This window comes from Amia ocellicauda, chromosome 1, assembly GCF_036373705.1.
Source record: "Amia ocellicauda isolate fAmiCal2 chromosome 1, fAmiCal2.hap1, whole genome shotgun sequence".
NCBI classification, from domain to species: Eukaryota; Metazoa; Chordata; class Actinopteri; order Amiiformes; family Amiidae; genus Amia; species Amia ocellicauda.
In genome coordinates, this window is record NC_089850.1 from 39,320,128 (window position 1) to 39,335,363 (window position 15,236).

General features: G+C 38.1%; 2 protein-coding genes across 4 annotated transcripts in view; one reads left to right on the forward strand and one right to left on the reverse strand.

Moving 5' to 3' along the window:
* Positions 1–2,424, reverse strand: part of supt3h (SPT3 homolog, SAGA and STAGA complex component) — a 174,984-nt gene extending 172,560 nt beyond the window's left edge. The window contains exon 1 of the mRNA XM_066704357.1: positions 2,335–2,424. The gene's annotated coding sequence lies outside the window, so the exon portion shown is untranslated. The remainder of the gene's footprint in view (positions 1–2,334) is intronic.
* Positions 2,358–15,236, forward strand: part of runx2a (RUNX family transcription factor 2a) — a 46,273-nt gene continuing 33,394 nt past the window's right edge. For all 3 annotated transcript variants that reach the window (XM_066704320.1, XM_066704328.1, XM_066704337.1), the window contains exons 1-2: positions 2,358–2,636; positions 5,546–5,702. In XM_066704320.1, coding sequence (XP_066560417.1) covers positions 2,358–2,636; positions 5,546–5,702 — 436 coding nt within the window. The remainder of the gene's footprint in view (positions 2,637–5,545; positions 5,703–15,236) is intronic.

Genomic DNA, 15,236 nt, shown 5'->3' on the forward strand with positions numbered 1-15,236 from the left:
TTAATATCTGGTGGCTGCACTGGGGTTAAGGAAGAAAGTGTCTTCGTGTAGTCGCAGTAATTTGCACCCCCACCCATCCAAAGGTTAACTTATATATTGGTTTAACCTAGGACCACAAATTCAAAATTAGGTAAAAGTAATTATGATGCAAACTGCCAAATAAGGCGAGCCTCGGGTGTAGAGTCTGCATTGGGGCAAAATAAGATAGCATTGATGATATAACACGTACAGACGCTGTGTTGAGATGAATGAATATAATAAAACGATAAGGGGGGATATGTGTGGGACATAATAATACCAGAGTGTTTGCTATTTCTCACTAATGAAAGGCAAATGCAACAGGCGACGCTATATTAGGATTGTGTGCGGTGCATAACATCCTTTGACTAATGCATTTTGTCAACGAATAGTCTGTGCATGGCCTCAGAAGAGTGGCTGGGGACACAAGTGTCATTTTGAGCACAGCATGCATCGTTAAAGTCCTACATTGCGCGGCGCGGCGCGGCGTCTGCCTGCTATGAACGCTGTGCTGGTGCTATAGCTCTCCCCTGCGACCAAACTTTCGACCGACAAAAATAAACTTCCTTGCACGTCTTTTTCTCATCTGAGGCTTGAGTCAGACTAGTCAAGGGGAAGTGAGTCATTTCTGCTCGAACTGCCAGTTTGTGCGTTTTGAGTCTCTGTTAGTTCTAGTACTAACCAGGAAGACATTTTGGAGCCGGGGACTGGTACAAAGTCAGCCTTTTCCCTCCTCAGATAGTACCGATCCATGCTGTGCCTGTGCTCACTGCCACCGACAGCAATGCTAGTGATAGTAACAATAATAATAATATAATAACGCAGGGCACAATGATGGCAGTCAGCTCTCTTTCCCTGCTGCACTGCACGACACAGTCGGTGTGTCACTCCCTGAAGTCAAACAGAAGCACACGAAATACAGACCTGGACGAGAAAGTGCAAGTTTACACACTGAGACGTATTTCACTAGGTATGAAACGAGCTGAGAAAGGGTCGCTTGCGTTTACTGTACTCTCTGTTTTTATAATTGGGTACGTAAATCGTTATATATATATAATGTTTAATTGCGCTGCTTTAACTCTACCTTAACACGCCGAGAGGGAAGGGGGGGTATTTATTATTACGTTTCATTCATTCGGGGAAATGCATTAGGGTAGGGCTAGTTCATTGTATTAGCCAGGTTTTCTGGTGTTTCTTCCACTTCAAACGGTAGAAATGAGACGGGCAGCTACGGGTCGGGGTGCTGCTGTCCGGGGGCAGCGGGTCGCACCTCTCCGGACGGACAGAGGCGCTCAGTTATTTATTTTGAAAGCAGTGTGATGACTGGCTTCAGACACCACGTGTTCGAGGCTCATCAGCATAATGATCGCCTAGGACTGTATATATAAACCACAAAAACCTGAGCACTACAAACCCCTGCCTCCAAAGACAAACCACATTTTGGGACAAAAAAACTGTGGCTTTTTTTTTTTTCGGCTCCTTCATCCTACCGACCGCAACTTTTTGGGGGGATCAACGAACCTTTTAACCCTATACCAAAAAAAGTATTCAGACCACGACCTTATTTTTGGACATAACTTTCAAAGAGGATTTTGCGTTAAAGTGGGACTACAGCAAGATGCCGCATTTATTATGAAACCGAACAATACAATAAACAAATGCTTAACAATATCCCGCTCGTCTGTCATGCGTTACTAAAAACAAACTAGCTTGCATTCATGTCTTTTTTAAGGAGCAAAATGACACCTTTTCACAGCGCACTGTCTTAAGCGAGTTTGTCATTTTTCTGGTGGCAGTTTGCATTGTCGTGTAGTGAGTTGTGAGTGTGAAAACCCCGGTGTGGGACTGGACTTGTGCAGACACTTCCCGAGCGGGCTGTCTGTTTGAGCGCAGGCTTGCTTCGGCGGTCGCACCAGACATTAATTGCTCAGAGCGATTTCTTCTCGGATAAGGAAGCGTTTAAGTTCACAAAGCAAAGGCAAACTGTTTCTGGAGGTGTAGGACATCTGCATGGGATATGCACATGATGTGCACGTCTGAGTTAAAGTTTGCAAAGAGAGAAACAGTTGCAGAAAACGTGAAGATTATATAAAAGTTGGCATCTGGAACAGGCGACCGTACAATATTTGTCGTGCGCTTTATTTTTCATCACCGCTCTTCTTCTTTTTGGTTGCCTTTTCCTGTTTTTGAGTTGCATCTGTTCATGAGAGGTGTCATTTTTTCTGTCTCTTTTTGATGCCAGGGCAGATCCGGGGAGATCTTTTGTGTTTTAAAGAAGTGTACTGTCGGGTTTTGAGTCCGTCTCAGTGGCCTTACCTTTGCTGATCTGGGTTGTTGTGATGCGCATTCCTGTAGATCCCAGCACCAGCCGGAGGTTCAGCCCCCCGTCCAGCAGCCTCCAGCCGGTCCCCGGGAAAATGAGCGAGGTGAGCGCCGCGCCGGGGCAGCAGGAGGCGGCTCCAGCGGTGCCCAGACTCCGGCCGCACGACAACCGCACCATGGTTGAAATCATCGCCGACCACCCTGCGGAATTAGTGCGGACTGACAGCCCCAATTTCCTCTGCTCTGTCCTGCCGTCACATTGGAGATGTAATAAAACCTTGCCCGTAGCCTTCAAGGTAAGTTCGTGCATGCGTTTGTTAGGCTTCTTTATTCGTCTGTTGTGTTTTTATATTAATGGAAATGCAATATAAACAGCTTCCTAGCCAAGTGGTACCCGGCAAATAAGACGTACACTTCTTTCTTTTCGCCATGCATACTTTGTTGAACTACACTTTCGCTACTATTGAGGCTACAGCAGGCGAGTTAAATTGAAATCAACTTTTGGGAAATTGTAATAGCAGACTATAAGTCCGATTTTATTCAGAGTGCTTTGTAACCCGACTCAGCACAGCTATTACCTACAAGATGAACAGTGGACTGTAATGCAGGTAGGAATAATGCACATAAACTCAACGGTGTGCACCTGAAATCCGAGAAAGCACAGCTAGGCTATATATAGCAACAATCGCAAGTATGCTTAATAATTGATTTACAACCAGCACTGAAATTTACAGCCACAATTACTGCATTGTGAAGACTTCCATCCCAAACTACTACAGTGCATTAGTACTTTTATTAAAGTGTGCATATAGGGTGATTTGGGATCTCAGCAGAAGTGTATCAATATCACAAGAGTATTGCACTCGGCTACTTGCGATTTATTTTCAGAAGTACTTCTTGTACAGTGGCATATGTCAAAAATAAAACGCGTTGCAACATTACTTACAATATAACACTATAGGATGAGTTGCTTGGTGCCCCTGATGCAGTTGTTTTAATATAACCAACCTAATTTAGAGAGGTGAAAACTGCACGTTTAACAGAATGCTCATCTGATCACATCTACTTTATATCTAACTTGTGATTAATTCATAGTTTAAGACAATTATCCAGTTAATCTCTGCCGATCGTTTACCAATGTGAAAGATCCTACCAAGCCAGGAGACATGTGTCAGTCAAATGAAAGCATCAATGCAATATTATGCTTTGCGGGCATGAGCTGATGCACTGATACTGCCTAAGGGTTTTGTGGTCTTGTAATGGAGACATTAAATTACTCATTGTGATGATGATTCTCTCCTAAAGCGTTGCTTAAGAAGGCCAGTAGGATCTACCACCTTTTAATATCCAGTTACTTTACTGAGAATGGGGATAGCCCCAATTGCATGTTTCATTGATCTATTGATATAATATGCATATAAATTAATATAAAATTGTGTAATAAAACCGCTTTTTTACATTATTTTCACTTAAGACAGGGCTGACTGATTAGTTCCCACATATTATAATTTACAACCATTAGTCTTATAATTTGACCTATTAGTAGTTACACTATACAATAGCTGATTTCTTGAGTGTACTGAAACGCCAGGTGAAGTATTGTGCACCTTCCTGACATCTGATGTGTTACTGCGGTGGCAGCTCAGTGTCTCCTGTCCGCAGGTCTGCCTGTCAGTGGGGTTGTATCCTTTTGAAAGTATGTGCATAACTTTCTAAATACATTACAGATGCGAATGTGTTGTCCTTACTCGACGTATATGTAAATATAGAATGAAGTGTGTTTTCTATAACCAGAAGTATGCACTATACTTTGCTTATTTTGTAAATCAAGAATCAAGTGTGTTTCTATACTTATTATGAAAACCAGTCTGTCTTTTGTAGTTCATCACACACTTGTTTATTTAGTAAATCAATGGTTTGTACATAGCGTTATGACAAAGGGCATGTATGAAGACTGTATATATAGTATAATAACAAGTAGGAATAAAGAAAATAAAATTAGACATTTTAAAAATACATAAAAATAACAAATTGCTCAATTCATAAGTATTCAGGGGCCTCATTACATTGTTTTCCACATTTACCAAGTCTGTCTCCTCATTTTCAGCTTCGATAAATAAACAGTATAGCAATTTCCTCTTAGAAACAAAGATGGAAAAATTCTGTAATACAACAGACATATTACTGGGACTCCAGGGTGAATTCTAGATTATTATTTGCAAGTTGCATGATAAGCTTTTTGAAGTATTTGTAACCTCAGATGGTGTGATAAGTTTATAGATTAATTTCTGAAATTATTAGTCTTTTTCGTTTTCCTGTATATCTGTGAACAAATTATTCTTCCATAGGTTTGAGTAAAACTATTGGCCTGTGGTATCAGGATGTGGCACAAATTACATGTTGTTTATTTCTTTTCCCGTTTGTATTACCAGTACAGCGCACTTTTGTACCAATCTGTTTAACTATTTAAATGCCTTTTCATTACGTTTCTCAGCATTTCTGATAGCATATTACTGCTTCAAATCCTTTACCCCTGCTCTGATCACTTTTGTGAAGTGCCGTAAACTATTCTAACCAGCTTTCCTGTTTAACGAGATCATCCTTACTTCATCCAGTAAAATTAGAAAAAAGGATATTGCACATCACATTCACAAGACCACTCTTATAGCATTATAACTGAAGATTCTTTTTCTGGTAGGATTACATAATCACTTTTCCACATAAATGTTGCCTAAGATACGTGTTCAGTTTGTTTTTCTATGAGGAAGCAGCTATGCAAAACAAAACGCTAGAAGTAAAAGCAGACTTGGGTATTGATAATAAAGGGATCTTAAGTTAAATGTATTAATATGTATTATACATACTTAAATAAATATATAAACAAGATAGCATTTAGTATTATTAGTTTGTAATTAAGATCCAGCCAATTATGCACAATCAAAATACGTTTAAACATCTGCCCTTCCAATTCTTCTACTGCTATTTTTGTAGAACAACATGGATTTCATATGGAAGAAGTCCTTCAAAGAAAGTGACAAAAATATAATGTATAAGAAAAACATAGTCCTGATATCCTGGGACAAATTTCCATAGTTCTTGCTACTCCAAAGGCAAGTGGACACTGCTGGATAGGCAATGGCAAAGATAACTGAGGCTGTGATGGCAGTGGTCAAGTGTCACTCATAAAATTTTGTCTTTGGTGTAGGTGGTAGCACTTGGAGAAGTGCCTGACGGAACTGTAGTCACAGTGATGGCGGGTAACGACGAGAACTATTCAGCTGAACTAAGAAATGCTTCTGCAGTCATGAAGAACCAGGTGGCAAGATTTAATGATCTGCGGTTTGTGGGCAGGAGTGGAAGAGGTAGGCTTACGTTTTATTGTTATTATTTTTTCCACTTTTTTTTTTTACGCTTGTTTGGTCTTACACTGCAATTTTTAAATATTACATTAGATCAATGGGAAAGCCTTTTTTTGTAATTTGCATAATCAGATCAATTTACATTGAGAAACTGTAATAAGAAATGGACGCTTAAGAGATTGAGAAAGAACAGTAGAATTGAGTTAGGATAAAGGAGAGTCAAACCAAGCCTACTAAAAGCAAAATAAAGGGAAGTAAGAGTGAGACATGAGTTTGCTATGCTGTGTAAAAGAGAACTACCAGCCTGAAAACAGACTATAAATTAGGAATACCAACTAAAGGTTTAATGTATCGCTTTGGTTCCACTGAATGAATTGTATCCAAGATTTACCCCTTAAGAGAGATGCATTAATGTTAATTTTAAATTGATTTAAATTTAGGAGAAATTTATCTGGGCACTTCATCTTATGTTTGGATTGTCTGTCCTTTATTTGTTTAATTTCATCATCAGCTTAGGCTTCAATTAGTCATCAATTAGGCTTCAATTAATTCTTAATCCTCTACGAAAAGTTATCTCATTAAGTGTTACATTCACACTATAATATCTGGCAGCAGAATAACCCAAGTGAATAAGCATACTGAAGCAAACCCAGAGACAATTAAATATGTCTGGACTGAAAATCTAAACATTCTCAAAAGATTTTTAATAATGCATAGTATTGTATTTGTGCCTTTCTTATCTCAGCAGCTAGATGGGTTGTACAGTTGAGTGGCTTAACTCTAACTTCATTGTAGTGTTAATCTTTAAAATGTAATTTATTCATTTGGCAGATGCCTTTATCTTCAATGTAGATTCATACCCCAGCTGAGATTCACCCGACGTTAACTAAAAATCATGTTCACAATACCCTAGAAGAGAAGAACCACAGACATACCGATGACTTCTCTCACAGGCAATTTCTTCTTTTTGCACCATGGTTCCAACATGGAAGCATCAAAATCAATAACGCACCAATTGGGACCACGTAGTCTTATATATTTCATACATGTGACAATTGGCAGTGTCTCTCCAGCATGCCAAGGATCTTTAAGTTGGTTATATATATAACTCCTCACAGCACTACCAATAAGAGCTCCTGTTTGAGACGGTAAAGCCTGGATTTGAATCTGTGATTCTCTTACAGCAAGTGTCGTCCTACACTTCAGCTGAAGGATTTTATCAGCTGAGTCGCTTGTAGCTTTTTTACCAATTCCAGCTAAGAGATCACATTCTGTATTTGAATGGATGTTACATTGAGATAGGGCACCTATGAAATGCTACACCATACAATTAATAACTGAATGTATCCAATAGTTTGGTCATTAAATAGTCACTGAGTCACTGGAAGTATTCCAAAGCAGCCTGGATAGAGTTCTTGAATAATTAACTTATTATACTATACTATTTTTATTAATGGAAGATGAGGCTAATGGTTTACTCTCATCTGTAGCTGTTCCCATGTTCTTAATATTTTGATATGCACACCTGAGCATCACACCACTCTTACATTCAAGTATGAATCATTTAGGTGGATTCCTCTCATTCAATAGGTCTGACTCATACTTTGAAGACTTGTACATAAATCATTCAAATTAGTCTGGCAATTCCCAAGAAGTTTAATCATGTTTGCAATGGCAAGTGAAAAATGTGTAAAAAGACAAAAGACAAAGAAGTCTAGCACCAAATTCCAGATTTATATTCAGTGGTGAATCTGAACACAGAAAAACAGAGGGTTACACTCCTTCAATGCACTGATGATCAGTTGTAGAAGTATGATCTATCATGCTTATTTACACCTGACCAAGGGTTCTTTGTCAAACTGCACATTAGCACTGTTCCCAGGTGTACCTTAACTGAAACGCGCAGGAGCAATATGAAGTAGATAATGAGGAAAACCTTTAGCCCCTCAGAGTGGTGTCTGCCAAATCAATAAACAACCTCTCTCATAATTTCAATGACTCATTTTTGTATAAAATGCATTTTGTCTTTTTATTTTTGTGGCCTCTACTCAGATTGTAAACTAATTCAACCAAACTAGCTCCTGATAGGGAGTTTCACATCGGGGAATTTGATGCAAGAGCAGTTGTGTTTGTCCTGGTGTCTGTTTTTGCAGTGGGCCTCCTGTGAATATGATGCTTTAGCTTTGAGAAGTCTATTCAGTGTTATTTTATTTATTCCTTTATATAACCCCTAGTTAAAAAGCAATGCAACACGCTATACAAGGGACTGAAATAGAAAAAACAGAACGTGGAATATCAGGACAATACAGAGCTTGATGAATGGAGTTGGTAAGAACAAAATAAGTGTATCATGTATGTTGAACTGTACTCTCAATATGCTAGGTTAGGCTGTGCTATAGATGCCTTTCCTGCTGCACCAGCCAACTCAAATTCAGCAGAACTCAAGGAAACTGGACTCTCTGAGGCCTGTTATTATAATTCTAATATGGCTAAATATAGGAGACAGACTGTAAGTAGTCACATAAAATAAGAGCTCCTGTGGCACATAGTTCTGTTACACTCCCGAGTGCTCAGTGGAGAGTGAGTAAATGTTTGTGTAAGATACTCTGAGATTCTCAGACCTAAATTAAACCTACTGCCTGTCAGCTCAGATGTATTTTGGGCATATTGGAAATCAGAGAAAGTTATATGTTTCTTTGATCAGGGCAAATTCACCATGTTATTAATCTTCAATGAATGATAGACTTTGTGCTGGTAATCTATTACATTTGTGATACTTTATGTCTATATAGAATATTTTTGCAGAATAAGGTTAACTTAGTTTGGATTCCAGATTACTATTCTATATATTACATTAATCTGTTGTAGTTAGAGAGAGAATTAGGCTCCTTATCAAACAAATGTTATACATACAGTGTCTATGGAAAATAATTACCCTATAGAAATTTCACATTTGTTTGTTACCACTTATCTACACTCCATGATCCACACTGTTAAGTGGAAATAGTGTGAAAAAGTAAAATATTAAAAATATAAAACTGAAATGTTATAATTGGATAAGTCTCCACCCACCAAGTTAATACATGGAGTAAGCACCTGTGGCAGCAATTACAGCTGTAAGTCTGTTGGGATAGGTCTCTACCAACTTTGCACACCTACATTTGGCAATTTGACCATTCTACTTTATAAAACTGTTCAGGCCCTGTCATGTTCCTTGGGAATCGTTGATGGACAGCAATCTTAAAGTCATGCTGACATATTCCATTGGATTTAGGTTGGAGCTCTGGCTGGGCCATACAAAGACATTTACCTTTTTGTTCCTTAGCCACTCCAGGGTAGTTTTGGCTGTGTGCTTCATACTGTTGTCATGCTGAAGGTTGAACTTCTGCCTCAATTTCAGCTTTCTTTCAGAGGACAGGTTTTCCTCAATAACTTTTCTTTACTTTGCTCAATTCATTTTCCTGACAAGTGCCCCAGTCCCTGCCGATGAGAAACACCCCCATAACATGATGCTGCCACTACCATGATATACAGTAGGGATGGTGTTCTTTGGGTGATGTGCGGTTTTCCATTTTGATTTCATCAGACCACATAACATCTTGCCACAAGGGTACAGAATTCTGAGGGCATGTAGACTTTCTATATGCACAGTATGTGTGTGTGTGTTTGTATGTATATATATGTATGTATATACACTCACCTAAAGGATTATTAGGAACACCATACTAATACTGTGTTTGACCCCCTTTCGCCTTCAGAACTGCCTTAATTCTACGTGGCATTGATTCAACAAGGTGCTGAAAGCATTCTTTAGAAATGTTGGCCCATATTGATAGGATAGCATCTTGCAGTTGATGGAGATTTGTGGGATGCACATCCAGGGCACGAAGCTCCCGTTCCACCACATCCCAAAGATGCTCTATTGGGTTGAGATCTGGTGACTGTGGGGGCCAGTTTAGTACAGTGAACTCATTGTCATGTTCAAGAAACCAATTTGAAATGATTCGACCTTTGTGACATGGTGCATTATCCTGCTGGAAGTAGCCATCAGAGGATGGGTACATGGTGGTCATAAAGGGATGGACATGGTCAGAAACAATGCTCAGGTAGGCCGTGGCATTTAAACGATGCCCAATTGGCACTAAGGGGCCTAAAGTGTGCCAAGAAAACATCCCCCACACCATTACACCACCACCACCAGCCTGCACAGTGGTAACAAGGCATGATGGATCCATGTTCTCATTCTGTTTACGCCAAATTCTGACTCTACCATCTGAATGTCTCAACAGAAATCGAGACTCATCAGACCAGGCAACATTTTTCCAGTCTTCAACTGTCCAATTTTGGTGAGCTTGTGCAAATTGTAGCCTCTTTTTCCTATTTGTAGTGGAGATGAGTGGTACCCGGTGGGGTCTTCTGCTGTTGTAGCCCATCCGCCTCAAGGTTGTACGTGTTGTGGCTTCACAAATGCTTTGCTGCATACCTCGGTTGTAACGAGTGCTTATTTCAGTCAAAGTTGCTCTTCTATCAGCTTGAATCAGTCGGCCCATTCTCCTCTGACCTCTAGCATCAACAAGGCATTTTCGCCCACAGGACTGCCGCATACTGGATGTTTTTCCCTTTTCACACCATTCTTTGTAAACCCTAGAAATGGTTGTGCGTGAAAATCCCAGTAACTGAGCAGATTGTGAAATACTCAGACCGGGCCATCTGGCACCAACAACCATGCCACGCTCAAAATTGCTTAAATCACCTTTCTTTCCAATTCAGACATTCAGTTTGGAGTTCAGGAGATTGTCTTGACCAGGACCACACCCCTAAATGCATTGAAGCAACTGCCATGTGATTGGTTGGTTAGATAATTGCATTAATGAGAAATTGAACAGGTGTTCCTAATAATCCTTTAGGTGAGTGTATATATATATGTGTGTGTATATGCTTATATATTATACACTGTATGTATAGATATATATATATATATATATATATATATATATATATATATATATATAGAGAGAGAGAGAGAGAGAGAGAGAGAGAAAGAAAGAAAGGGAGAACATTTTTAACACCTTTTTTCTTTTATACCACTAAAAAACAGAGAAGTGAAATTTACACTTTAATTTGTACCCAGTGATATGGCAGTTTTCATCCGAGTGAACAAACATATTTACAAACATTGCTAAAATTATAAGATACTCTGTAATCGACTCACTAATCAGACAGTTTCCCACAGTCAGGAGCCTGTAGTCTGGCAAATGTGGTGGCTTCATATCAGAGACAATAGCAGTGATTTCCTGTGGGAACTCTTGTCTGTGACCTGTAATTTTTAGAGGCGTATAATCTGAATTATATTTTTTAGTATTTATTTTGGACTTCATGAAAATGTATGCAACACCAAGTTTTCTAGAATTCAATGGAATGTATTAAATCACTAAGGTTCACATGATCAAGAAAGATTATACATAATCCTCCTCAAAGTGCAACTTCCGAAGAAAGCACAGTATTAGTCACGCAGACTGTCATGATTTCTCTGTAGCTTTGATATATCACTGGAAACACATATATAATAGCATACAAATGCTATTGGATGTTTGCACTGTCTTGGAGTTTTGGTTGTACTTAGACATCACTTTCTGTGGGTAGCAGAACAGACTTTCTAGGCCAAACACTGACACAAAATCCTGCTGTATGGAATCGGTTTGGCTTTTAAAATGGATGAATGTCAAATACATTTTTAAACTGGACTAGGATTTATGCTAATGGTCATCGTCTGAAGAGCATTCAATAGGCCACTGTTCATATTACTGATGGAGTACATAAATTCCATAAAAAAGGACTGATGAACTCCAACCTAACTAGAACACTTGAACTTATTACTTCTTTACTTTCCCTCTTTTTATTAAATTAATTGTATGAGAGTTAAGGCATAGAGAGGCATGTGGTTGTACTGAGATTGTGACACTCCAATCTCCTTGCATTGGAGGCAAGAGGATGCACATGTTTATATTGTATCAGTGATATGTTTGCTTTGTGTGTGACCGCAACTCACCATAAAACATGAATAATGATTAAACAAGCAATGATATGGAATACTCCTTTTAAATCTGCAAAAAGTACATCAAATTCATTTTTTGCTATCTGCAGGAAACATGTAATGGAGTGTTCCAGGGTGCTGCAAAAACCTTTTTGTTAGATCAATAGAACAATGCCAAATAGATATGCGGATTTAGCATAAACTGACTGGTAAATCACTGACTTAGAACTGAAGTAAATTAGTTTCAACATCATATAGCTATCATTAGCATCTTAATTTTTTAGTTCTTGTATTTATTGTAACATACACTGTATAGTGTGTTTTATTAGATTATTATTTTAGAAGCCAGTTTTAGGCACACCGTACTGAGAGGTCCATTAAATGTAACCCTGATCTCCACAGCATGTAGATAGCTTTTCCAAATATTCTAAGAATAATTTTTTTGCGGGAATACTTTTTTAAATTTGCAAAACAGTCACATACAACACAATAAAAAATTAAAAAGCATTACAACAACAATCTCATATATATATTATTTACATATCTTTAGAAGTAATGTATTGAATGGAGTCTGTTGATTGTATTGATCCACTAAATATCACTAAATATCTGTATTGGAATGTATTTCTGACTGAATAGCAGGGAGTGTTCAGACCAAGAGGAAGTGCCTGCAAGTCAATATGCAGAAGCTCTAAAGCAGTGGCTCAAACTATAGGCCAATCCCCTTCACAGGACATTTGCACCGTGTAACATTTTTTTATCTTTTTTTGTTCCGGGGTAGTAAGTGTTATTTCCTAATTGCTTATGCCTCAAAAGTATAGAAAATGGCTGTTATTCCCCACAAACTTTGACCAGGACAGTGATATTTTGAAATGTACCTATTTCCAATGAGAAAACTGGCAAATTTGTGTATTTTCGTTCACATAAAGTCAGAAAAAAACAACATATGAATCCAAATTAACATGTATTCATACTAAAGTAATACAAAAATGCCTACAAAAGATTTAGAAGTGAGTAGTTTTTCGAGATTCTAAATGTGGTGTGTATATATATATATATATATATATATATATATATATATATATATATATATATATAAAATACTCATTCAGGAACAGATACAGATCATGTGTGATTACACTCATATTTTTCTACTCATTTTGTTTTTGATAATTCTAGTTTTAGTAAATTTAATAGATGTCTTTAATATAGCCTTGATTACGTAGCGTGCTGTGTGCACATTATGTAATAGATTATGTATGAGATTAATTACTCCTAGGTATCGTATTTTATCAAACAATAGAGAACCCAAATTGTCATGAACTCTGACGAAGTGTGTTGCGGTTCTTTTTTTACAGAAGTGTCTGTGTCTATTAATACAGCTGTATCTTATCGTTGGCACTAAAGTATCCCTTTTGTTTATGTGGGAGCATGTGTTCATTTTTAAACAAAGGTTTATTTAAAGCTGTTTAACATGAAACAATAGGTTTGTAGTGATTGCTCATCTTTCAACTGGTTGTCAGTTTGATTTTATCAAAGGGTTAAAATGTAGTCTTCACATTTTTTCTACCAGGTTTAAGCAGATAAGTGTACAAAGGACATACGTTTGCACTAAAAGTAGCTGAATCTGAAGTTTCAACAGCTGTCTTACTGGCATTGTAAATGGGACATGGGTTTTTCCAATATGTACTGTATATTTATTATCATTAGGAATTACTTTTTGGTTAAACTATGTGGTGAAGTTGCACAATTCTAATTTCAGAATTATCTAAAAACAGCCAGTTCAGATAAAAGTTCCTAATTATAAAGTAGGCCTATCTGTTAACGACACATATGGGTTTGAAGTACTGGAGGGGATGCAGATTTAAAGGCAGACTTTGTTTACTGAGATCTGGTGAGATCTCACCAGGTCAAGGTTACTGCATTAAACTGTGGTACTATTGTACTTTTAACGCTCACGCTAGCATTTCAAGTGAATCCCTTAAAGATTAGTTTAATCATTTGACCTTAAATTTTCAGCAATGAGCAAACTGACAATCAGCCTATAGTTTAACAGCTGCACATTTGTAATGGGTTAAGTCCACCAGTAGCAGTTGCCTTTGTTGACTCATCAGCAAGAGCACTGGGAAACCTGTCTTCAGCCGAATTATTGGCCAAAGATGGCTGTGAAGAAAAAATACTAATAATAATGTTGCAAAATAAATACAGCAATGAATACATCGAGAAAATGTCATTAAATTTTCAAAATCCAGACTCCACCCATTTCCAGTCTTCAAAAGCAGAAAGCAAAGGGTGTGCTCACAGTTTTACAATACTGCTTTTTCTTCTCTGGCACTCTTCCCAAACTACATTTTTTTAATATATATATAAAAAAGCAGACTTAACTGCTTACAGGCTTTTCACGCATGGAAGATGAAGAAAGCTTCTTTTGATGGAGTGTAATTATGTCCAAACAGAAATGACCCCCACCTCCGATCACCCCCCCCCCCGTCATACCACTTATGATCTTGACGGAAGAAGCCAGCCCTGTGCCTTTGAAGCAGGCAGGCTTGGGAAGGGATCAGAAGCACTACAGTCTGATGCCAGAGGCAGGAAGGAGTGGGGAGTGTAGTCCAGACTTGTCTTCCAGACTCGCTGAGATCCAGAGGATGGGCTTTTATATTGCACAATTACAGAGCAAGGAAGCGGCAGCCAGCTTAATACGCCAACGTGCACTCATTAAAAGCACTGCTTTTATATTATGTGCATGTTCCTCTGATTTAATTTCCAACCTGTTCAGTATCCTGTGATCTGAGTTCTACACGGCTCTTTATTTGTTATTACTTCCCATGTTGCTGTCTGTAACCCTGGAGGAAAAAAAAACTGTGAAAGAAATTTAGTTTAATTGTGAAAATTCAGCGAAGAAACCAATTTGCCATTACAAATTAGTCTGAAGCCAAGCTGTGAAGCCTTTTCCAGCGAAGTCTGTACAACACAAGTGCCATTCTGCCTCCCATTTCTTTAGACTTGACACAATTGTGTAATTGTTTCATGTGGAATCGAGATTTGACAGCGAATACAGAAAGACACAACAGCCGAGAGTCTTACTTCATGAGATATGCAGCAAGTAAGAAATGTATTTATTAATCAAGAAACTAGATTATTATTAGTAGTAATAGTACGGATAGCAGCAGTGTCATACTATAGTAAGTAGACTGTTAAAAAAATTAAACTGGATGAATGATACAATTTGAGAGTCAGTTCATATAATACATGTCATATCTCAATTTTGTATGTCAATACGTGCTAAGGCTTCAGTTATTTTCTCAAAAAGAAGAGGTTTGCCAATGGTTGTTCACAACATAGGGGAACTGGTGCCCTTGCAGAAATTGTGGTTAAGGTGAACCTCCGTGAAACCTGAAGAGAAGTCCTGTTCTTTGCATTTTTGTTTCTCATGGGCTACAGCCCAAAAAAGAAGAACCACTTATAGCAATGATATCAAAGTACAGCTTAACCTTGTGGGT